General features: G+C 33.2%; 1 protein-coding gene across 2 annotated transcripts in view; it reads left to right on the forward strand.

Moving 5' to 3' along the window:
• The first annotated feature begins 889 nt into the window (after positions 1-889).
• The window catches only part of CANA14F (Serine/threonine-protein phosphatase 2B catalytic subunit 3), a 90902-nt gene continuing 64879 nt past the window's right edge, over positions 890-26912 (forward strand). Inside the window, exons 1-3 of one of the 2 annotated variants that reach the window (XM_051216762.1) lie at positions 890-1054; positions 16874-17074; positions 21042-21341. In XM_051216762.1, the coding sequence (XP_051065369.1) occupies positions 1006-1054; positions 16874-17074; positions 21042-21112 (321 nt within the window). In that variant the 5' untranslated portion in view covers positions 890-1005 and the 3' untranslated portion in view covers positions 21113-21341. Of the gene's footprint in view, positions 1055-16873; positions 17075-21041; positions 21342-26912 lie in introns of those variants that run through there. The other variant, XM_051216761.1, reaches the window with a different exon arrangement.

Consider the following 26912-nt stretch of genomic DNA (forward strand, 5'->3'; position numbering starts at 1 on the left):
CTAAACGTCGGTTCTTCATTGATGTTTGTGTAGGCACTGTTGCGAAGTAATAAGACAATGCGGAGACCATACAAATAAAAGAAAATGTTCCATTAATTGCTTTCTTACTCCCCATATTCTCTCCGAATTTCGATTTCAGTGACAACTGAATTTTTTAGTCCAGTTTTGAATTGTTAAAGATTATCCCATTTGTAAGTCCAATCTTATTATTAGCCTGCATCTTCAAGTACTGTATGGAACGAGCAGTTCAGGACAAGATCTTAGTAGCAGTAGTAGACTGTATGATGGATACTTGGAAACAGAATTTTTGAATCAAAGGCTAGTAACTCACAATACGATTCTGTAGTTTCAGTTAGCGGTTGCCTCTAAGATCTTAATAACGCAGGTTGGGGATAGAGTAACATAATTAGTATAAAAATCATGAGAAACACCATGATAAAACAGAACTTTAGCCTTGCTAAGTAATAAACAGATAAAAATAAACTTTATATGCAACATTTGTGTTAGTTTATGACACTAACTACTGTGACATGCTGGTATTCAACATGTTTTCATCACTTGCTTGCCATTGAACTCATACAGATGTTTGTTACAGTCCCGTTAATTTATAACCTGTCTACGAATAAATAATATCACGAATAATAGTGAATCACTTTTACGAATGAAGAACATTCATGACCAGATGGGTACGGTGTGTGAATAATTTTCAAACCCTTCAGCTGAAAAAGTGACACAACATGAATTTCAAACACTTTGAAGTTTCGATCGATCCTCTACATATCGTTACCTTGCTTGACTTAATGCTATATTTCCTGCTGGTAAGCTTTTCATTAAGTATGTGTGATTGGTCTCAGATGCTTTGTTTAACCCTGTAGCGTAGAAGGTTATTCTTGTTTTCGCGATAACTTCGAAACTCAGCACATTTATCGCTCATTACTTAGATCCGTATATTTCCACTGTCAGTCAGAATTTCAAATATCTAAGTAAATATTTTAACCGACACTAATGACGCGATCAGAAACAAAACTGCCGACAGTTGATCGCATTGTCACAAGTGAGAATGTTTATAATTTCAGTTTTTCTTTCATTTGACAATTTATGGATGGAAAATCTCTTTTTTCTTCATTATTATGAATAATAAAGAAATTTAGTTGGAATTATTAGGATGTGGCCGCAACTTAAAGAGGAATATCTCTGGGTTCTTGTTGGACTTGGTACTTTAATATTTAACATACCTAACTTTACCACTGATAGATCAAATAATTTAAGTTGTGTGTGATTTCCTCCCTAAATGACAAAGTATTATGTATTACGCCTTTTATTTACCTACGGAAGGCTGTGAATTGTGTACATTGCCGTATTTGTGGATGGTGCCTAATATCTTTTTGTAATAATGGTTCTAGCAAATGTTTCAGGGGTTGATATAGATGAGATTATAATTTATGGACTCCTTTTGAACGACACTAAAAAGACCTTGAGAATGTCCACCTACATACTATGGCCAAATCAGGGTTATAAACCAATGTGAGGAATTAAGAATAATATTTACATTTGATAGTTAGGGTTCTCATCTTGAACTGACCCAATTTATAATGTCAAAACTCTCTTTAACTAAATGGATGAATTAATTTTGTGCCGAAATTGAAGACCTGTCATCCTAGATCTGATTGGTTCGACCGTAAATTATAGTCTCGCCGGCTAAACTATTCTTGTTTAATATATTCGGGATTTGTATCCAGAGTTAGTGGCTGTTATAATCTAGAAAAGTTACGTAGTTGCGATTCAAGCTTCTAATTTCATACATGGGTTCAAAATGCCTTTGGACTCGGAGATTGTTCGAAAATCCTTACTAGCTAGCAATTAATTAAGCGCTTATTTTTTAATAAGGCGTTTAAAAACCCCCTTAACTGATTAAATTTCAAATTTTTCAGTCAAGGCATCCCACTAAGATGTTCATCGTAGGAACAAATACATAAAACTAAATATACTTGTGTGCTGATGTAGTATCTCAGTAAACCTATTGTAGTCCATGCATTTGATTTGCTATGAAATTTGTTGATAATATGTATTGACATGAATTAATCATACATTTTTCAAGTTTTTCATCTACTTGTTCCGCTTTACTATCTTGGAAATGTATAGGACTCTAAGAGTAATTATTACCTGCCTAGAGTTTTATATTCATGAGTAGATTTTTCACAAAACTCGGGAAGTTATAACGTAATTGTTGGTTAGGTTTTTTCTATTCTTCACTTGTTAAAATGCCGCTAAAATAACTCAGACTTGTAATATTTTTCGAATAAAACCATTTTCTTTAGTTTTCTGTTGTTGATTTTTACGAAGTCTCTATGACTGGATATTTTTTTCGATGTTTATCTGGTAGTCATATCGTAAGATTATTTAACCCGAGTTTCAGCATGACTAGAACACCAACTTCCCTGCAATCTACGTTGTTTACGTAGTTTTTTTAAAATGTTTCTTGCCAATGGCTGTAGGTGCAAACTATTGACTTAGAAGAGTGATTTGCTCAACATTTTGTTCCGTAACTCATGGTCTGGCATTCTGGTTTTCATGAGTTTATGGAATGGGAGAAGTACTTGAATTTGTATTATCATTTCAAAGTGAAAGGAAATCATTTATTTGTGAATGACAATTAAATGTGCTAAATAATTATCCTTGCTGTTTCATAAACTTATTGATTTTTGGTTTGTTCAAAGTTGACAAGATGTGTTTTAAAAGTAATACGACTAAACGTATTATTTAATTTGAATTTGTGAATACCTTTTATAATGAATTTTATTTTCTGTGGTAAGACTCTGACCTTTATTTCTAATTCGTTAAAAACGAGAAATCGAACGGTGTTTGTAGCAGAGAGTCTTATATCATCTCAAAGAGAGATGTTTGACATTTGAGTCATCATATAAAATCAAATTGTTGTCGAATTACCTATTTATGATGTTACGGAATTTATTTTTTCTCATTGATCTACCTGAAGATAGCGGATATAGTAATTTAGCAAATGATAATCGTGTTCTGAGACAAATAGTTCATGCATTGTGTTTAAGTTTATCTTACCTGTGAAAGTTTGGTTTCTGTTGGTTTTATCACCCAATCAGTCAGTCAGTCAGTAACAACGTAGAACTTCATACGTACGTACATCAGTTCGAGTTGCCACACCACATTAACACAAAGATGCGGTGGTCGATTCAAATCCCGTAGTGCTAGATGTAGTAAAATTATAAGCTGTAATCAGAAAAATTAGGGTTTGAAGATGTTATTCAAGGAGTATAATCCAGTGAAATAAATTTGGAAAGAGAAGAAAGAAAGGGACATAAAGAATTCAGAAGATTAGAATTTTGCAGAACATAAAGAGTGGATGCACCTGTGCCATTGCAAAGATTTCCAGACATGTCATTCAGGGTCTCTAACCATCGGTTGCCATCATCTTGCGGTCCCCAACCTGGTAGTCTACACTTACCAACATGACTCAGTCCACTTGTCAGTGACTTCATGGATTTGTGCCATGTTTTGGTCTGGCCGCCCCTAGCTTTCTTCCAACCTACTCCTATACCATAAAGCATCGCACGTCGAGGCAGTCAGTGGTTGGGCATACGTAACACATGTCCCAGCCATCTCAACTGATGAAGTTTCACTACGTCATCAATGGATTTGCCATCCTCACCTAGTACCCGTTTTCTAACAACTGCATTACTTACTCGATGGTCCCAGGATATACGAGCAATATTTCGAAGACACCCATGATCAAATACTAGTAACCTACGAATATCCTCTACTCCTACCGGCCATGTTTCACTGTCATAAAGTAGGACAGAACGAACTGCTGCACAGTAAACACGTCCTTTGGTTGATAGACGGATATCTCGCCTACGTCATAAATGACGCAAGTTGGTAAAAGCTAGTCGAGCCCTCTGTATTCGTGCTGAGATTTCGTCACACACCAGACCACAAGGGCTGATGAGACTGTAGTGGCATTGGACAATAACCACACAACCCACAAAGCAGAACACGAGACTACTCAGAAAATAGATATTCAATATTTACCGCGGGAGATACCTAACGATGGAGAAGGCGCGAACAAGGAATTGAATGAATTAGAGTTGATCGAATGGCATGGCTCGGCCATGCAGGCGTTGTCCCTGCTGAATGTTACCTTATATCTTTTATTTATATTAAATATATTGTTTTTTCTCTAGCCTAAGCTTGTTCTTCATCATGTATTGGTAGTTGTTACTATGCAGTGAGCTGGTGTAGACGATGATGTGACTTCCATGTAAGATCTTATAGATTAGGCAGTTATATCATGACAAATCTACAATTTTAGGATTAGGTCTATTATTAGAGCAATATTAATATCTTAGTAGACCATAATTCTAAAAGACTTCTAAGATAAGTAAAGGGATCGACACGCTCAACTACTTCACTCCCTATCATTAGTTCGGGTGCCGATGCAACCCAATCCTGAAGCAACATTTTGCATTTCGAGGGGGAGAATCGCATCCCGAACATGCTTGCATTGTCGCTTAGAGTGGTCAGAAGACTGTATTTTGTCAGCGTCTTCACCAAATAAAACTATGTCATCAGTATATTCTAAGTCAACAAGTGAACCTCCCGGTAGAAGTTCAACTCCTGGAAATTTAGATGAGGAAAGTGTAATTTCTAAATGTACGTCAATGACAAAGTTGAACAAGAATGGGGAGAGTGGACAGCCCTGACGAACATCACTTGAGATAATCAGTTCTGATGACAGTTCGCCATAAGTTCTCACTCGACCAATGGTGTTCGAGTAGAGAGCCTTTATAAGGTTAATGTACTTCTTTGGTACTCCTTTCAGTGACAAACACTGCCATAGAACCTCACGATCTACAGAGTCGGATGCCGCCTTAAGGTCGAGAAATACTACGATTGTGGGGCGTCTGGATGTGTGTCTGTATTCTAGGACCTGACGTAGTGTGAGTATCTGGTTTATACAACCACGTCCAGGTCGAAAACCAGTCTGATTTTCTCTAGTCTGTTCTTCATGAGCTTTAGTTAGGCGTCGAAGTATTATTGAAGCTAATATTTTAGACACTATATTAGTCAAACTGATTCCTCTGTGATTGTCACAAGAGGACTTTTGTCCTTTCTTATAGACTGGCACAATCAGTGATTGAGACCAGCCAGATGGGATTACGTCCAGTTCCCAAATTCTACCTAAGACCCCAGTTAATCTCACTGCTAATACTGAACCACTATCTTTAAAAATCTCAGGGGTAAACCTGTCAGTGCCTGCTGGTTTTATCACTACTGTTTTTTATAACTCTATCAACTAGTTTTTTCTGCTTTAAATTATTTCAGAGTGAACCAACCAGTTTTTGTGTCCTTAATTATTCACCGTATTAACTATTTAGATGCTCAGGCGGATATACAACAGGGTCTGCAATTAACGAACGTTGTTAAAAATACTTATTTCATAGTCATTGCCAAATTGTTTTGTGAACTATGATATTCGTTTCTCTAGGGATTTTATTTGTATTTTTTTAAGGAGAGCTATCAAGTGTTCAGTTTTTCCTTAATGTAAATAATTTGTGATGTAATGTTCATAGTCAGATGTGTTTCGGACCATAAACGATCTTTGTGTTTTGTTTATTGAACACTGCATTCAATACTTCCGTTAAATTTTATAATCCATTCTGGTCTACCATAGTAATCATTTGGCTTTTTGCTCATATCATTATCTTCTCTTGACATATATTGTCTGTCCAACAAACAAACGAATTTAGCTATTTAGGGAAACTGTAAAAGCCTGTAAAAAAAACTGCAAGTTTATCAAATGTTAAGTGCCGTTTATAAAAATAACATATTAGAGAAAAAAAACTTTTTAAATGAACCGAGCGTTTCATTTAGGACTATTAAGGCTGGATGAGTACTGCAAAGTCAAGACGACCGTCAACTTCCCGAGTGTTGATAAAAATGTCTAACTTGTGCAGTATATCTATTTCTTTCCATCTGCTAATTTACTGTATGAATGATTAATAAGGAAGAGAATCTGAGGGAATTATCTGTACACACGACTCTAAGAAGACATTTGCGATTGAGAAAATTGTATAAAATTACATGGTGTCTGAAGAACACAACAATGTAAAAACAATGTAAGAAGATGAAGACAGTCGACAAATGGTGTGTATTTAACAAAATTAAAGGTGATATACTTTAAAATTCAAGAAATGAAATCCTAACGATCTTTGTTCGTGGATTTATTAGATAAGTCGTATATGGTGAGTACTTTTATTTAGTCCTTCAGTTGGTACCGATTGTTCTATAGTTTGCGTTTTACTTCAACTATTTTTCAGGCAGATTGTCACATTAGTTTTTACGTAAAGATGATAATTTTATTAATTTTAACTGAAAAATTAAATCTCTGAAAAAACCTAAAAAGTATTCTTGATAATGATCATAATCATTTTTAGACAAAAGTAAATTTTCAATCAACAAAGTAAGGTAAAAAAATAGAGGGTCGGCAAACAATAGATAAAAGATGGTTTGTATGGTTACTGTATAGTATTTCTAACAACAACTAAGTTTCATGTTCTTTTATTCAGTTTCTTTGTTATCTTTAGTAATTAAATCATTCACCAGGCACTTGGGCATAAGTTATACCTTAAGTATCGGTTGGTGGTACTAATCGGTTGCCCAAACTGAAGTGGGCTTAGCGGGGTTCTAACTTGGGACTTAGTGTATGAAAGTTGGACGCCTTAACCACTCATCCACTGCTTCATTATGTTATCTATACATCTAAGCAGTTTATGTCACGGATGACTGAATGGAGAATCTTGAAAAATATTCAGTTCGAGTTGAATAACTTTCTTTCTTCCTCTCTTTCTGTTTCTATATGATGTATCTATGTGATTTATAGTCGGTTGAAGATTCAAACAAATAATTCAGTTCTTGGTTTTCTCAACAACGATAAGCAAGTACATGAAATGAAAATATGCTATTTGCGTAGGGGAACTAAACAATTGACAAAAATGATAATTATTATGCGTACTCATAAGTTTCAGTACGAAAGGATACAGTTAAATAAAACTTTGCAGGTCTAGTTATTCAAAAGCAACGCTAAAGATCATTATATTGCTATGTTATTGCTTGTTAAAATAAGACGTTTTCTGTACATCATCATTTGCTGTTCCTTTTTTAATGGGTTAGGTGGGTTTGTTGATAGATGAGTTGTAGTAAAAAGTTTTGCGGGTATTGAAATGTGGTTATTAACTAACATATTTTATGAAGACTATTGTCAAGAGGAAACTAGTTATAAAGTGACAAATTTGTGTTCATTCACGTATAGAACAAAGGTGAATTAGGTGGTAAGAGCATTAATTTACAGGCTGAAATACTGTTCCATCGCTTTTTTGAGCTTGCGCAGGTGAATGGCTTGAGGATTATTTCCTTGCAGTAAATGTATATGATTTAAAGCTGATTACATAAATGGATCATTGTTAATGTTTATATATATATATATATATATATATATATATATATATATATATATATATATGATGTGCTGATTATAGACAACTACCACGTACACTGATGCACAGTGCTCCATGGAGTATGAATATATGGTGAATGAAAACTGGGGGCGACCAAAGAAAGATGTTGGACCAATACATGAAATCATCATCTGTCGAATTGGTTTGTTTTTCTTGATATACTGGTAGATAGACTACCAGATTGAAGTGTTTTTGATTATCATGACCAGTAGTCGGAAACGTTTGATGATGTGGCTTAAAACCATTCACAGCGACTTAACTTATCTTTCTATGAATCTTGAGCTTCAATATTGCTCCATACTTTTTGGACTGTATCGTTCAAAATTAATTGTTTCTTACCATAATCGAAACTACTGTCGTTTCGACTCGTACTACTTATTTTGTTGTTGTAGTAATGGTGCATGACAGGTTAGGTTAATCCGCATTCTTGCCTAGCCCCTATAATGAATATATGACTGACTACACCAGATAAATCAGATAATTAACTTGTTTCGTTTGGAAATACAGTTTAATCATAAAATCTATTTGATGATCTTTACAAACAAACACTGGTAGCATAACTGTACACCCGGCTGTGAGCTATTCTTATTTTTTCATGATGAAGGTAGTGATGTTGTTTGGCTGCCAAAAATGAAGTGAGATGGAGTGCTATATACTCTGTACTAGTCTCCTTGTTTCACTCACATAATGTCATAGTATAAGGTTATTGTTTTCTATGTCAGGTATTCACTATGATAAATATCATCACTACATCTTAACCGTCATAGTTATCAACTTTAATGATACAGTAGGTCAGTTGGTAATGAGCTGTCATTTGGAGCAAAAAGTCATTGGATTCTACTCGTAATGAGAACATCAAAACCTAGAATAAATGAACACACAGCTATCGTATTCTAAAATGAAGTAAAACTCCTCTTTTTTATTCTACTCCTAACCATATTCAAACTTACTGACTTTTCTTGATATTGTCTTTGACTCTTTAAATTACTATTTAATTGTTTACATGGTAGGGGTGTTTTAAACACTATTTTGTTCACTGATAATCATAGTATCATTGCTAATTACCTTGTCCCGTGGGGAATAATTTATCCTAACAAATGTTTATAGCATAGAGTATTTTAGAAGTATATATATATAAATAAGTGAACTAATTATGTCACCGTTTTGTTATTAATAATAATAATAATATTACTATGTCATTTTTTCTCTCAGCGTTAAGAATGCTATACACATGACCTAAATACCTCTTTCTTCGTCCAATTTGATTTATTCATATTTAGTTAGTTAAGGGAAAACAAGCGAAAAAATAACATATGATAATGATAAATGAAAGAGCAGCTGTAAACAGGCTGGCAACAAAATTCCCTAGTTATATATATATGCTGTTTTGATGAACATTGTTTTCTCTGGGTGCACCTACATACATACATAGATACATACATTCATACAGTGCACAGTTGCTTTGCGTCTTATATCCTTAATAGTTGTTGTTTGTTTGCTGGTTCGATTTTTTTTACAGGATGAGAGTTTAAGTATTTTTCTCCCTAATCTACCTCTTCTTTTTGTGCTTGTATTTCATCTTCTGAGGAAAAGACGCTTTAACAGTTGATCGATCGTGTATAAAATTGATTGATTGGTGGTAATGCTGGATTGTTGTTACGATTGGATTTTACACTGTACATCTAGCTAAAAATACTACTACTATTAATAATACAAAGCAACTGGATATATATATATATATATATATATATATATATATATAAATATATATAATCGGCATTCTTTTGTTTGTGCTTTAAAAGTGGGGAAAATGTATACGGTAGAATGATTCATATTTTATTGAGAATTTCTAGAAGTCAGATATTTTGTATATTCTGTTTTGTAAATAAGTGTGTATGTAAATTTTTCTATACTTATATTATTGAATAAACACACACCTTTTTGGGGTTAGTTGGAGATGACCAGTTAGCAGTAAACCCTAGATCTAAATTTCATGATATTTGATAATTATATTGTCGAGCAAGGTAATATCTATTGTGATGGGGATATAATTGATACTTTTAATTGTTATCCCGACAGATTTCATCTAGTAACAAAATCAACGACTAACATTCGTTAAATCATCAAGCGTTAACTAGTGTTCTATTGTCTAATATTGTATTATTTTGTGTTTTTCTCAAAGAGTACAAGAGTTAAGAGAAAATTTAGCAGAATAACATGAATTCATTTTATTTCATAAGATTTTCATCAACTGCTTACAATCTATAATACTTAAAATCAAAAGTTATTGTAAAGTTTACATACGTATAACAGTGACAATGGATATGTGTCAATTATGGTTGAGTAATGAGATTAAAGGCCTATAGAGTGTTGTAAATAAATATATAAGAGAAGATTCTGAACCATCAGACATAATAAAAAAAATAACTAATTGATTCTATAATGAAGTTACTTTTTTTTTTACTTACTTTTACTTACGCCTGTTACTCCCAATGGAGCATAGGCCGCTGACCAGCATTCTCCAACCCACTCTGTCCTGGGCCTTCTTTTCTAGTTCCATCCAATTCTTGTTCATGTTTCTCATGTCTATTTCCATTTCTCGGCGTAATGTGTTCTTTGGTCTTCCTCTTTTCCTTTGGCCTTGAGGATTCCATGAGAGGGCTTGTCTATAATGAAGTAGTTGAGCCCAAATTAATAACAATTAAACATAGCATAAGTTGAGATCAGTCAGTTAAAAAATCAAGTTACGAATTTGAAAGAAGTGATGCAGTTCTAATAAGCGCGCGCGAGAGAGAGGGAAATTGCAAGGATGATGTCATAAACTTACAATAAAGTCATTGTGGTAAGGAAATATTTCCAACTATTTCCTTCTAAATATATAAGTCCGGCTTAAGTCGTTTGATGGATATGGTTTCGGTGAATTCGAGAAGAATAGAATCTGACTGTCGATTGATGATACTGAAAGATTTCAGTCTATCAAGTTGATGCCCTATGTCATAGTGATGTTTTAAAATAGCACTACTAGAAGTCTTCAATCCCATTAGTAGTTGTAGGGATTCAGTCACTTTCATATTAGTAAACCTATGAGTAAACGCCTATATTAGTAATAATGCTCACCATATTCAGTATTTGGTGATCATCTTGTGCTAATGAGGTGTGACAACATGGACCGATGCATATATGTGCCTGATTCTACGTTGTATCCGATTGACTGGCTTATCCAGCAAATTTACTTACAGTAAATAATTCTCAGTATAAAACAACATAATTTCAAGAAAAAATAAGTGAAATGGATTCTCAAAAATTATGAAATATGATAGAGAAGATTTCCAGCTTATGTAGATGCTTTTTCATGATGTTATGTTGTCTTAACTAGATGACTGAGTTTCAAAGCTTTCTTCTATGTTCTTAACAGCATCATCAGCGCCCTACTTCATGTAGAAGTGAACCTTGTATTTGTTTGATAAGTGTTTTATCAGTTCATTCTGTTGGCTTTGTATATGGTTGTGTATATAGGTAGGTTATTCTTCAGGCTAACTTTGTTTTTTTTTTTTCAATTGTTGTTCAAAGTAACAATAACAACTCTTTAATTGAACCATCTACTTTAAAAAACATTTATAACAGTTTGTATCTATTCCCTTGTTAAAAGTTCCGTTGTTTTGTTTCACTCGACTACTATTTTATATTATTCTGGTTATATAGTTGATCATATTGTACAAAATAATGTCGATTTATGTTTGTAATTTTTATATACATATGAATGTGAACTAAGGTATAGAAATATTGAATTTAAAAGAAAAAAATAAACCCAATTAGTTTTGCAAAGATATACATCAATTGATAATGGTAAAAATTAATCTGATTCTCAAATTCTGTTTAGATTGCATTTTTTGTTCGTTAAGGTAGTTATTATCTTTCAAGCATTAATGGTATATATTTAAAGCATACATTACCTAATTTCCGTTTTTGAACAATTGGATAATATTATTAATCTTCAAATGAAAGTATCTCAAAAATCAAGTACATAAATCTCTATCTTAGTGATTATGTTGTATAATCAATTATCTGTTAAAAAGAGTTGAAAGGTGCAAATGGTTATATTAACAATTTGATTTGCAAATTTATTACTATCTAGTTGGTTAAGCGCCTGGCGCGAGGTCCTGGGTCCGAATCTCGCGGGGTGCGGAATCGTGGATGCCCAATGCTGAGGAGTCCCATACTAGGACGAAAGGGCCGTCCAGTGCTTCCAGGCTTTCCATGGTGGTCTAGCTTCACTTGACTCATGATTTCAATCTGTGATATATATATATATATATATATATATATATATATATATATATATATAATGTGGTTATAGGTAGTCGGCACGAAACCCTGGATATGGATTTCGTGCTATTTGGTATTCGTTAGTAAAATATACCTGTAATCTTGAAGGAATTGATACTTTCTGTAAGATTCATAAGGTTTTTTTTATACAATGCGAGTGTATTCATCTAATGATCTCCTGAATAGAGTGAAACATATGTTCTAGATTTTACTATTAGCTATCATTCAACACATATTAAGGTTTCATACGCATTGTTCCCTTTATTATCTTGAGGAGAGAAAAAAACTAAGATTGGTACAGAATAAAACGAATTGATATTATTCTGCATCAGTCATTGCTTTTTTACTCTCTTCAAACTATTGAAGCATACATTTAAGATGGTTTTATATATGTGCTAACAGAGACTGATTAATTCTGTCTTAACTCTTAACGACACACAAATAGAATAGAATACCTTTTGACTAATGACATAAAAATATTAATATACTGCAGTAAACGAAGACTTGGTGGGGGTGACTAATTTAATGTTAAATGCAAAATTACAGAGTACCTTCGTAAAATATGAAAATCATACATTAAATACATCATTTGCACATCTTTGTATTGTCCTTTACATACTTCATTATTCCTCTAATTCTGTTGTTATTTCGATTGCGCTCCAATTTCCTTCCTATTCTCTTCATTTTAATCTTCTGCTGCCAGACATTTCACTTCCTGTTGATGCTACATACTACTTATACCTGCCAGCATAAGTAGCATACAACACAATATCATTAGTTATACAATAGATTTTAGTAAAATTACAATGTATGGATTGCAGTAGCTAAATTATTTTCATATTTTATGATATTCCATTTGAAATCAGTCAATCAATATGTATTCAACACTGCCTCTCTCTTTCCGTTCTCCTCATAAAGCGCCTACTTAATAATTTATTTCTGCTTAAAATGATCATTTACACGAATAAGTAAGTAATATCAATAGTAGTGGTAGTGGTAATTTATTTCAAAGTAATCCAATTAAGAGAGAGGGATTTATTTGTCAATTTACCTCTGCTACATATGCTACTATTATTTTCTGTGTTCATTTCCGTTTTTATTTCTAATCATTGTCTTTCATTTGCCTAAATTATTCTTATTACTTCCATTTATCCAAGTTTATTATTTTGACATTTTTATCACATGGTCGCGATCTCTCTGTATCACACACATTGTCTCACGAGATAGTGATCAGATCGCTTAAATCATGCAATGGGTGTGTTATTGTTATGTCAGTTAGTTGAAACTTTATTTTTATATCATAGGAACATGTATTATCTACGCCCAACCACTGCCTATCTCGATGTGCTATATTAGCTTGTATGTGAGTGAGTTTAAAGAAAAACAAAGGCAAATGAACTCAGATGTTGTGCCTGTTCATGAGGTCATTAACATTTGGGTTGAACCCTGTTGGTGTGTTCTTACAACCTGGTTTGTGTTCGTTCTACTGTCGTAACCAGTGGTTGAAGACGTTGGGTACTATGGTTCAGAATTGGTCACACTGAGTTCTAATGCATTCACTGTTTGTCCATCAGTTTCAAAATTATCGTAACGTTTCTCATCCCACAAATTCATGCTTCTCGAATCATGTTATCTATAACTTATTTTTTCGATTACTTCTACCACTGTAATTTACGAAAAAGCTAAGTCTAGATGCGAACACAGATTGTTTATGAAGCATTTACTTAGTCTTCAATCTTCCATTTCCATCTTTTATTTGTTCCGCAATCCAAGCTGGTTGTAGACTGTCTTTTTTAGCCCCTCGTCTGGTCTCAAAAGTATTCCGAACTTGCCGTGTTCTTTGTTTCCTGAGAACCTTGTCCTTGGCTATTTACTGCAGCAACCTCCTAATGACACTCCGCTGCATACTAATTACAATGAATCTTGCTAGTAGCATCTAAAACAACATTACTACTTCTACTACCCTGGGATTTTTCTTGATAATTTCATCTCATTATGAGCATGTAGTGTGACATCTTGATTTAATGAAAATATGTGTCGGGTTCTACATTGCGTATATCTGACTGACTGGCTGATTTATATCTCTAATCACTTTCTTGATTCAGTGTAAACTATCAGCGATTAGTAGTGAGCCTCTGTTTTTAGATTTGTATCGTACTACAAACCAAATAAAATATTTCATTTTAAGACCTTTTAATCAATGGTATCTATTAATTATATTATGATCTGTATACCATTATAAAGCTTACTGTGGATTATTTTTTCTTAATGTGTAATGCCTCATTAGCCTGAATCGATCACATTATATTCATTCTATTGTAGTTGTGTTCTTATTTACTAATTTATTTTTAGCTCATTTATCAAGTATAGATTTGTGCAATCGTCTTTGAGACACAATTTAGGCATGATCATAGCTAATGAGTAATATTTTATTTAATTACTCAAATCAAAGTAGGCGGAGCAGAGTTCAAACCTGATGCATAGTGTTTGAAAGTTGAGTGCCTTGACCCCTGAGCTACTCACTGCTTCATTATGTTTTGTATTCACTCAATATATCTCTTGATGGTAACTATCCTTTATATTCTGAAAAAAAAATAGTGGCAGTGGTAGTAGTAGAAATACGAACAGGTATTTTATTCCATGTTAAGAGATTACGTAATAAAACTTTGTTCATTTCTATTTTTTATTTTACCTTGTTCTCTGTTGTTTCTCATACATATGACTTTTCTTACAATGCGTCGTTTTCATTCCGGAAAAAAGTCAATTAGAATGTCTTTCGCTCTCTCTCTCTCTCTTTATGTGTGTGTATGTGTGTGTGAGTGCATGTATATGCATGCGAACGACTTCATTTTACATGAAACACCAATACATATATATTTAGTTCTTCTGTTCAATTCTTTCCTTCTCTCTGTTTTATTTTCTGCCTTAATCAACCCTGGGTAAAATGATTAAATATAAATTTATATAATGATAATCTATATGTGCATGTATTCATGCTTATCTTTGTTGATCCATTGTTTTTTCTCCTTAAAACAAATATAAAGAACCCAATAATAATGCCATTGTTTTGGTTGTACCGTTCTAGAAACTTCTTTTTTTCAATAAAGTGTTAGTGATCCTTTTAAAAATTCATCAGGTCTTAAGAATATGGTGTTTAGTGATAAATGAAAAAGGGTATATTGTTTATATTTATATGTTTTTGTAGGGTGTGGGGGCGTAGAAAACGTAGGTGCCACTATGGACACATACATATATTTATGTAATATTATAGAAAATACACAGTGAATTGTCAACTAACTAGAGCCTAGATCCGAATTATATGTATTAGCACGTGAATTGTCCTATTTTTTCGTTTAATCGATATATATATATATTTCTTTAAGCTAGATCAAGGAAATTGTCTTCATTATAGAATGAATTCCTGCTTTTTTTGCTTTTAAAAATACTCTTGTTACAGAAACCTAGATTAAATAGCCAGTGATTTTAACATTTGGGAAATTAGGTTGTTGTTTTTTTGTTGTTGGTTGAAAACGAGAAATTTTACCCCCTTGTCCAGTGCTTTATGTATCAATGTATGTAATGTACTGTTAGGTAAACTTATTCTATGAGAAGTAAATACTGAAAACGTTTTATATCAAACAGTTAACTCAATTTAAGTTTAATTGTTACTATCCATATGTATGTGTGTATGTAATTTAGAAATTGATTAAAAGATTTATAAAAGAATAATCGAATTTCAAAGAATCAACGTCTACTGTAGTAATGACCGTTGAAGACCAGAAAGAATTGAACAATCATTAGTTTAATAATAATCATGTGTTCAATTGTTTTGTTTACTTTGTTTTTGGAAGTGATCTTCAAAGTTTTATAATGATATCGTGTTTAATGGAGTTTATAAAACATTTCGAGTTAAAGAGTTATTTAAAAGCGTCATCAGTATCGCAAATCAGAAACTTCGACTACTGAATTTCAACTAGATGATATAATGGTTGAGCGATCAACACTAAACATGGACTTGTTGGCTCTGGTCTTTGTTAACGTCATGTTTGCTCTTTTCTGAGAAGTTTCGTACTATGGTGAAATAGATGTTCAGTGCTTTACTTTAGTTCTATAGTTAATTCCGACCCATGACAAAGAATTGTATTATTGGTTATTGCATTTTACGCAACATATTTATATATATGTATATAATACATAGTCGTCACCAGTCAGTCAGTCAGTAACAACATAGAACTTCGTACGTACGTACATCAGTTCGAGTTGCCATACCACATTAGCACAGAGATGCAGTTGTCGATTCAAATCCCGTAGTGGTAGAGGTAGCAAGAGTATAAGCAGTAATCGGAAAGATTAGGATTTGAAGATGTTATTCAAGGAGTATAATCTAGTGAAATAAATTTGGAAAGAGAAGAAAGAAAGGGACATGAAGAATTCAGAAGATTAGAATTTGGGAGAACACAAAGAGTGGATGCACCTGTGCCATTGCAAAGATTTCCAGACATGTCATTCAGGGTCTCTAACCATCGGTTGCTATCATCTCGCGGTCCCCAACCAGGTAGTCTACACATACCGATATGACTCAGTCCACTTGTCAGTGACTTCATGAACTTGTGCCATGTTTTGGTCTGGCCGCCCCTAGTTTTCTTCCAACCTACTTCTATACCACTGAACATCACACGTCGAAGCAGTCGGTGGTTGTGTTGAGCACACGTAACACATGTCCCAGCCATCTCAACTGATGAAGTTTCACTACGTCATCAATTGATTTGCCATCCTTACCTAATACCCGTTTCCTAACAACTGCATTACTTACTCGATGGTCCCAGGTTATACGAGCAATGATTAGTCGTTAGCAGGAGATTTATTGTTTCTGTATTTAAGTCATTTACGGTTATGTGAATGGTTTTTTGTGGATCGTCTAGTTTTTACATAATCAACTTTGCTTACTCTCATTAATGTTTCTTTCTTTTGTTTAATTATTATTTCTTTGTGTATGATAGGTGTACCTTCTCCTCCGAGCAAATTAATGCCTTCAAGTACAGTGTTCGATTCTAAGGGTCGTCCTCAACTGGATGTAATTGGACCACATTTAATTTCTGAAGGACGACTGACAGAAGAAGCAATACTAAGAATTATTAATGATTGTTCAGCCATTTTAAAATCAGAAAAAACTATGCTTGAATTAGAAGCTCCAATTACAAGTTAGTTCATTCTTTGTTTTTGTTCCTCTCTCTGTCACTATTCTATTGTGAATTTTTTCTTAACAATATTCTTTCAAAATATTTTGATTTTTTTGATAAACATTATATCAGTTGATTGTTTCAACTTTACTCCATTATAGCAGGATTTCTGATCTGGGTTATTGAATATTTTATCATAATGATTATGTTGTTAGTTGATGTTATTTGCAAATGTTAACACCATTAACATCCCATCTTCGTCTCCATTGTTAGGAATTCGCTTATTACAACCCATCTACTCTTATTGCTTAGAATTATTGGACGCTACTTCACTCGACAAGTTCCCAAATCAAAACAGGGTTGAACAGGAACGTAATTTTGTTCCAAATAAACAAGGTTAGATGGAAGTAGGAGTCTTTTGGGTGTTAGTAGCGCGCATCTACGACCTCACATGGAATTGAAACTCATGACCTGCAGGTACATATTATCAAGCAGTGGCCAATTTAATATGTAGAGTCAATGTTATCGCTAAGTATCTGCCTCACTTCTACAGATCATAGCTCTCCAATAAAATGATGTGTTTTAGATGGTCCTTCATTTATGACTTAAACTGTGTATAGCTCATAAAACAGACTCGTCATTTAACGTTGATTTACAAACTTTTTTGCCCAGTCTTTAGTAGTTGTTATCATCACCTTATGTAACAATCCTGTATAAACCTGTACACGTCTATGTACCTCAGAGTATAAAATTTATCACTCTCTACTGGGTAAGATGATTAGACGTTTTGGGTCAAATGCTATGTTCATGCCAAAGAAGGATTGATAATTGGTAGACCATAGTAGGCATTAATTGCTACCCCGAAACAGTTTGATTCTCACTAAATTAACTTATTCAGGTTCTTGGTTAATTATTGACTTTAAAGACTTAATAAAAACGTGATTATGTGTAATTTTGACAAAATTATATTTGCTTCATAAAGTGAAATGATCATTGTTGAAGCTTACATAGTGGATATGGAGGATTCACCTCGGGGAGTTGGAAAACACTTATTTCAATCCAATGGTGGACATGAGCTTCCGGATCCTAAGGAAACAAATGGCGTATGAACTTATTGTTGATCACCGGCTACGGTGGAACTGCGTCTCCTTACGTTACTCCGCTGCCTTGTGGGTTAGACCTTTATGTCAAAGGCTCGGGGTGTCGTCCCCTAAGAAAACCACTTGCTTCGGTTTGGGCACCTGGGCAGTATTTCAGCCCTCACACAAATCGAATGATTTATGTGGCGCATATGTATTTGGTGCCTTTTTGTACCAATGTTTATATGTTAAAATAAATAAATAAATAAAATAAACTTACTTTTTTATACAATGACCATTCATAAAGAATTTGAGTTAGCTTGAATAGTGATCCCTAAAAGCGTCTCTTAATGAAAATCCTCATTAAAGCATCATCATCATCTGTTGGTTTTTTTCATCGTTTACATATCTCATAAATTTTAACTTCTTTTCAAGTAAGATAGCTTGTTTCTACAAAACATCACTAAGAAATTGTCGGTTTGACTGTCACATTTGTTTCACTGTCCTGACAGATCGATTGAACATTCATAAAGAAATGTTTTTTAAAATACTTCACCCAACTTCGTTACGTCTCAGTACTTTGACAGTTTATTATCAATAGTTTTATTGACCATGCGTTTTTTTCTTGGATATATTTTTTAAATCATAAGTAACTATTGAGCAATCTATTTTACATCTAATGATCACTATTGGTTGAAATTATGATGTAGATTTTTAATTAAATTGGGTTTAAGCTATTTTTATGCCCTCTACCAACCGGAATGAGTTCACGCTTATTGATTAGTTAGTATAAGACTCTAAAAACGGTTCTATCTATAAGAAACCTTTGCTTATATGTCGCCAGAGATGTATTTAGTGTTATTTCTGTGAGAGACTGAATATGAGGCTAAGTTTTATAATAATGGGAGTCATTTCTATTTTTCACAGCCTAGTCGATTCCTACTTGGAAAAAATATTACAGCTCTCATGTTCCACTTAGACAATATGATTTTTCAACTGCCTGTTACTTTTTGGACTAATTCACGAGAGGGAGGCGTAGAAAAAGACAAACTTGTGCGTTATTGAAAATCAAGAAGGTCTGAATTCTTTCAAACCAACAAGTTAATGTTTAAACAGTTTACTTATGTCTGGTATATTTTCCACATTGAGATCATGTACCGACCAGTGTTAGAGCACTTCCGAAAACCTGAGAGCACTGGAATCCTGTTTTGTCCTAGTATGGAACTCCTCAGCAACGCACATACACGACACTGCACTCAGGACACGAACCTAAAACCTTTGGTCTCGCGTGAACGCTTAACCTCTAGACCACTGAGTCGGAATCCAAAAGTGTTAGTGTATGACTTCAACCAATCTGTAATAATACGTGACCATTTTCTATTGTCTTCGGTGGGTAACTGCCTCACACTTGATGTGGTTGGACTCCACTGGTCACGGTTTCTCACTAGAACTTCAGAAAATATCTCTTGAAACCAGTTACTAGTGAACATATGATTACTAGTATAGAGGTATTGAGATCGTTATGTTTTAATTGAAGTGATGAACTGAGACCGAAGGTCCTGGGTTCGAGTCTAGCATTGGTTGATTGATCGTGATCTCAAATAAAACTTAACAATCCCCACAACTACGTACTGACTATTTTTTATATGTTCCCATACTGTTGAATAAATCCTTCGTTTTTTTATCTCAATGTAATATAGTATATGTGTCGTTGAGCTAACTGGATTTCTCAAGGGGGAGTTGTTTAATTTCAATCTTTTTTAAAATCATAGTCAGTATAAGAGGATTAACTCAGTTTTGGATAGACTTTTTTAAAGCTGATACTATTAAAATGAGGTTTATGATTATAAGTTTTGCTTCACTTCTCATCATCATTTCGACTTTTTTAGTCTAACAATTGACTCAAAATGCGACTCATTTTTAAGTTGTAAGCGAAGAAAATAAACAAATGTATTTGTGAGATCCACTGTTGGTACCGATGCGATCACTGCTAATGTACAATAATTTATACACTAGCGGTAATTATTTCTATATACATCGTATTAAACGTTTTAGCGATAATTCATAGGTGTACCAGTTTATTTAAAACTTATAGTTTACATCAGGAACTGATCTTATTTAGACAGCAATTGAAAACTAAGAAGTAGTGAACACCTGTTTCCTCCTAGTAAAGGGCTCCTCAACAATGAGCATCCACAACTCATCAGGGATCAATCTGTGACGAATATAACCTACGAAATAAAAGTAATCTCGACAAGATTTCTTCAATAAAACTGAGACCGAATTTTATGAGTTCAATTTCTTGTGTCAGGTTCATGGAGGAACATCGCTCAGGAGTTCCATACTAGAACGAAACAGCTGTTCAGTACCCCATAATTGCTAATACCACTCTACCTGCTATCGATCCTTGATGAACATGATCTACAAATTTAAATCTGATTTAATTATAAAACAAATTATCTACTTTATAAACAATGATGTTATCAACAGTATAAATTTAGAATAGATCAAAATATATTTTTTATTATCAGAATGTATAAATGTATCCTTTAAGATGATTACAAGTTATTTAAAAACAACATATACTAGTCATATAATTGTCTATTTTACAAATATAATCATACTACTTCGTATGGGCAAACTTTCAAATAATCTGTTGTATATGTATATATTACTGATAATGACAATTATCTTTTATAAATGCAACCATAGAGTTCATGTTTTATCCAATCAATTTTCTTACAATTGCCCCAAAATTTTCTCCTCCACTTAATAATAAGGTATAAATGGTCGATCATTGTATATTTTGTTTTTTTTAGCCTTTTGAACCATGTATACAGAATTCCATTGTGTAATTTATGTTTTTAATGTTTTCAATATACTGAAATAATATATTATCTTGTTTTAAGATAAACTCTGTCTTTATATGAAAGTGATAGATAAATCGAAGATGAATATTAAAACAAAAGGGAGCTTATAAACCATTTTCATCATTTGATACGCTGTACGTTTTTAAAAAAAAATATTTCTTGAAGTTCGATAGATATCAGTGCCTGTTTCTGTCTTTGTACTATGTCTTTCTTGTTGTTATTTCGTTTTATAAATCTAAAATAAGATAGAAGTGATTTAACTTTTTAAGTTATGCATTCTTACAATGATGCTGTTATTCATTTATATCCATTTATATAAATAAATAAATAGAATGATCAGTTGTGTTGTTTTATTGTTATGCACTGAAAATGAACAACTTTATCCAGTATATTTATTATTTTATAAAATGATTTATTGTGAAAATTATTGTTTTTCTCTTCATTTTTATGGTTTTCTTTTAATTGAGAGAAATTAATATGTTATTCTGTCAACTAGTCTTATGCTAGTCAAACAATAATAGTCGAAGGAAGTCATTGATGTTTAGAGGAAGTTGTTACAATGATGTGTTAGTCGTCTTTTTAATAGGCTGATTGGTAGTTTTAGGTAAAGCTTTAGACTAAAGCCAATTGAGATTTCTAAATCTGTGTTAAGATATTGTCAGACACTAAACATCTGGGTTGATAAAACTTTGAAAATCAGTGAAATGGTTGATATCTCCAACTACTTCACTCCCCGTCATTAGTTTCTTGATTGACGTAGACCAGTCTTGAGGGGAGATTTTACGTATGGAGGGACAGAAATGAATTGTAAATATTTACGAAACTGAACGGTGTTATCTGCGTATTCCAAGTTGATAAGCGAATCTCCCAGTAGAGTAACAGTCTTAAAAAGTTAGAAAAGTGTTTTATCTGTAAAAGTAATGTCTATAACGAAATTGAATCAATTGGGGGAAAGTAGACATTTCTGACGAAGACAATTTGAGGTCGGCCTTTTTTTGTAACAGTTCTACATAATCTTTTACTTGGCCAATATTGTTCGGACAAAGAGGTTTCATAAGTTCTACATGCTTCTTCAGTACAAATTTTAATGACAAACACTGTTACAGAACCTCTTGGTCTACAAAGTCGAGTGATGCCCTTAAGCTGAGAAATTGAATATTTGTCAGGTATCGGTAAGTGTATCAATGTACGACAAGAGTGAATATTTGATCGATACTTCGGTATCTAATTTTGAAATTAGCCTCGTTTTTCTTGAATTCATTGTTTATATGTTCTAGTTAAATATGAGATGATTATTGATGCAAATATTTTCAACAATAACTTAAACTGATTCTTTAGTGGTTATCACCAGATAATTTGTCTTTTCTTATAAATTGGGACAATCAAAGATCTAGGTCAATGGTATGGAATTAGATTTAGTATTCATAATTTATGTAACTATTCTAATTGAACTATCATTCTCAAACATTTCCAGCATTATCCTATTCAGTTTCAGTGTTCTTGTTTTCAGATTAGCTATTATCGTTTTTTTTGTTTATTGTTAATTATTCCCCTCATTTACTCTCTTTATATAAGAGTTTTCATCATTATTTTTTTTAAAGAAATATCAATTTGTATCTGTCGGAATTACTTTTATTCAAAAAATAGACAATCTATTTTTTTAATATTTGAAAACAGAAAGGTAAAGAGAGTGAAGGTATACCACAGTAGAACTGTCATTAGCAAAGTCATTTAATGATTACTATTGTAATAATTAAAAAAAAATGAGAAAACAGATATACATTTATTCATAATGGTTGTAAGACTGATCAATTGATCATATTGAATTAGTAGACTAAATTATGGTGTTGTTCTCAATTCAAAAATTGTTTGTTTCTATCGGTTTATAGGTGTGATAAATACACATACGCAAAGATAAAATCAGAATAAAATCTAGATTATCAGATTTTGTTCTCGTCAACTGACATAAAACGGCGGAAAATTATTGAAAACTCTTGAGGTTATTTGTAAATATTTTAGTGTTTACCGAATGTGTCATACATTATAATTTCAGTAATTTTGTTAGTCGATCAAAGATTCTATTTCAGACTTTAACGTTCACTAGTAGATTTGTACTTTTGTCCGGTGTGTTGATCTGCATTGCTGTAAAAATGTTCGTTGTTGATAGTTGTAGATAACTGTAACCGGTTGAAATGAAATCGGAAAATGTATACTGTTCGATTTAAACGTTAATAAGACTTAGTCGTATCGTGATTATTGTGAAACCTAAAGCTTGGAAACCCGGTCTTGTGTAGGATAAACACTGGTGATAGGTTTCAAAATTTAGTAGAATGAAACAAGTAAGGATTATTCCTCGCTAGCTTTCAATTATGTTCTCCCCGTTGATATCTATGTTTGTGACAAAAAAACAAGTAAATAAAAAACACATCTTTACAAGACTTTAAATGAATAAGATTAACTCAAAAGTATCGGCTTCATAGTTACAGCGTTTTACTTTCACAAACACTATGTCGCAAGTTCGAATCCGGTTCTATTTTGATTTAAGCAGCTGGGTATTATTTCTGGTCGTCACACATAGCTAAAGTATAAGGTAAAAGTACGGTATGGGGACGGGATGAAGACGACTGTGACAAATTTTAGGCTAGTTTTTAACGAATCATAAAATATCATAAATGAATGGAAAACAGAAAATAAAACAATAAAGTTATAGTGCGTAGACCTTACTCGTCATTTGAAAAAAAATCTCTTTCTTCTTGAGTCTTTAGAACTACACAAATAGATTTTAAACTCTCCATATTGTTCTTGTTTTGGATTAAGTATTTAAGGTAAGGGTTATGGTTTTCATTATGAACTGAAATAAGTTATAATATAAAAATTCTCTGTGTATACATGGTTGAATGAATTTCGCCGAAAAATCTGAAAGGTTTTATCTAATTAGTTAGATCATAAGAAATAAGTAAATTGACACCATGTTAAGGTTTCTTTCAGAATTAAGGGTTAGAGTTTTGAGATAGTGTTGAACTGCCTGTGACATGCAATTTATAGAGATAAACTTGAGCATTTGATACATTAATCACTACTACTTTATTATGTCAAAGAAAAAAAAAAGATTTTTCGCTATTATTTTTCAACATCTTAAACAGTAGACAAAGATATTTCTACTGCTTCCTATACATCATAATGGAATATTCAGGCAAAAATAAAAGTCACATTCTGATCAGCCTATCCCTATTCAATAATTTGATCGAGTAAACAGATTTATACTTGTTAGATGAACTCTCCGAATATTAAAGTTTAGTAGGTTAATTTTTATTTCATTACTAGTTCTAATGGGAATATCTAGAAAATCAGCGAGACTAAAAGGTATAAAATGGTGGAGGTGATTTGAAGCCCATGTAGATGATTTTGATGGAGTTTTGTTCTTTGAGCTGGATGGTTTGGTCGTACAGCTTTTATCGTAATTCTGAACGACATTATGATCAAAAACTTCAGCTAGAAGTGAAGTATTCGAATTTTTCCACATGTGGTTCACAGCTTGTCCTGTAAACCTCGATCTTGATTAGTTATTGTTGACCTTTTACCTGTCAACCAATCAGAAAAATTATGGACGAATATAGAAACAAAAATCAAATTATTGGGACATACAACCAAAATAAAGAAGTAAACAATGACAGGTTAGAGGTCAACAGTGATCAATCGAGATCGAGGTCTACATGACAAGCTGTCAGCCATATGTGGAGAAATTCGAACACTTTACTTTTACCTGAAGTTTGTGATGACGATGTCGTTCAGAATAACGATGAAAGCTCCATGATCAAACCATCCAGCTCAGAAAACAAAACTGCGCCGCTATAAATTACGGGAGACCTTTGAACCAACCGTATGTGACCTTGAGACAATTTCAGTCAATCCGAAAACAATTGGTATATAGTAATAATATATTATGCAAAAGCAAAAAAATAGAGTTGATGCACTTCTTTAATATGGTTTAAAGGCTTTTCAAGGTTAAAAAGAGACCGCAGTTCGTATGATAATAATATGTTTTTTAGTTTAGAAGAATTCAGTATTTTGTCATTAGTACTCCACATATGACTGACAGATTATCCTGTCGACCTTGATCTTAATTAACTAACGTTGACATTATTTCTTGTCTATGTTTCGACAACTATTTCGATTACATTCTCCTTTGAACTGATGTTTGACATGAGCACTTCTAGAGTTACTGCCGATTCCGATCCCAGGTAAAGGAGGAGGGTTGGGTGTGAGGTCAGAGACCTCCTCCAGTGCAAAACAACCATGCTAAAAAATGCCGACCGGATTACACAAATTAAACCATTTAAACTCTGCCCTCCTAGTTGAAGGAAGAATTATGGCGCTTCATGATGAAAGCCGAGAGTACTCGGGAGTCACGAAGCCGGTGCCCCTTCTAACAACCAAAGCGACAAGTTCTATTGGTACATGGGACGTCCAGACAATGCAGGAGACCGGGAGGACCAACCAAATGGTTACGGAAATGAGGAGATAAAACTTGACGGAGCTCAGGATCAGTGGAACTCATTGGATCCAAGCTGGACAGAAAAGGACAGATTCAGGAAAGATGCTGCTATACTCTGGTCACAAAGAAGGAGATGCCTCACACACTCAGGGAGTTGCTCTGATGCAATCCAAACAAATACAAAAAGCTCTTATAGGATGGGAATCTCATGGATCCAGAATAATCAAAACACTCTTCAAAACAAAGAAGGAGTGAATAACAATGAATGTTATCCAATGTTATGCACCCACCAATGATTGCGATGACGACGATAAGGATCAGTTTCATGGGAGGCTGCAATCGATCGTAGAGAGAGTGAACAGGAAAGGACCTGACCATCCTGATGGGAGACCTAAACATCAAAGTCGTAACGGACATCACCAGATATGAAGATGTTATGGAACTGCAGAAGAAGAAAATATGATATAACGAAGAAACTGGTTGGGAAATATACTAAGCCACAGAGACCGGTCAAGGACAAAGAAAGCAAGAAAATCACTGAAATTCAAGAACAGAGGAACAGATGGGTAGAGTATTTTGAGGAACTTTTTAATAGACCAGACCTACTGAAACAATAACGAAAGTAAGTTAGTAAGTAAGTAATTCAACAACGAACAATTGATTTTCATTTTTTGTGTGCTTTAAATCGACGAACGTATTTTCTTCTCTGTATTCTACATCAACACGTGACTGCTTGTCTTATCGACCACCAGTTTACAAGTAAAACAGTTCAGAATATTTTCGAATAGAAGAAAATTCCAAAACATTTTCTACTGGAATTTTTATTTTTATTGATTCATATTTTCCAATGAATAGATCAGTTGTTGTTTAGTTGGTTCGATCAGTAATTATTATGATCCGTAACAAAAATATGTAAGATAAATACGTATCTATACATTGAAAAAGGGAGGAAGATGAGAAAGAGGAGAGAATATATATATATAGTGTACAACCTATAAAAGAACTTATGCTTGCATGTATGCCATCCAGTATAGTGACCACTACAAATTCATCTATGAATGGTATAAAGCGAGCACGAAAGATAGATAGAGACAATAAAAAAAGAACAGATGAGCAGAAATTTGTAAATAATGTATCGATTGTTTTTCAAGAAATATAAATAATTTATAAATAAACAAACTCAACAATATGGAGGTTTGTATAACCTTGTGTTATATCCCGATAAGAATAATGAATGGTAACTGTTGGGATCCATTTATGGACCAATACTATGAGTATATTTTTATCGTATAATTGTTGTGTAACTAAACTGTTCATATTCATGTCGCTCTTATTATAAGCTTTAATTTGACCCATAGACTATTATTATACGATTTACCATTCCTGAATTATGCCCTGTCTATTAATTACTACCT

Source organism: Schistosoma haematobium, chromosome 6 (assembly GCF_000699445.3).
Source record: "Schistosoma haematobium chromosome 6, whole genome shotgun sequence".
NCBI classification, from domain to species: Eukaryota; Metazoa; Platyhelminthes; class Trematoda; order Strigeidida; family Schistosomatidae; genus Schistosoma; species Schistosoma haematobium.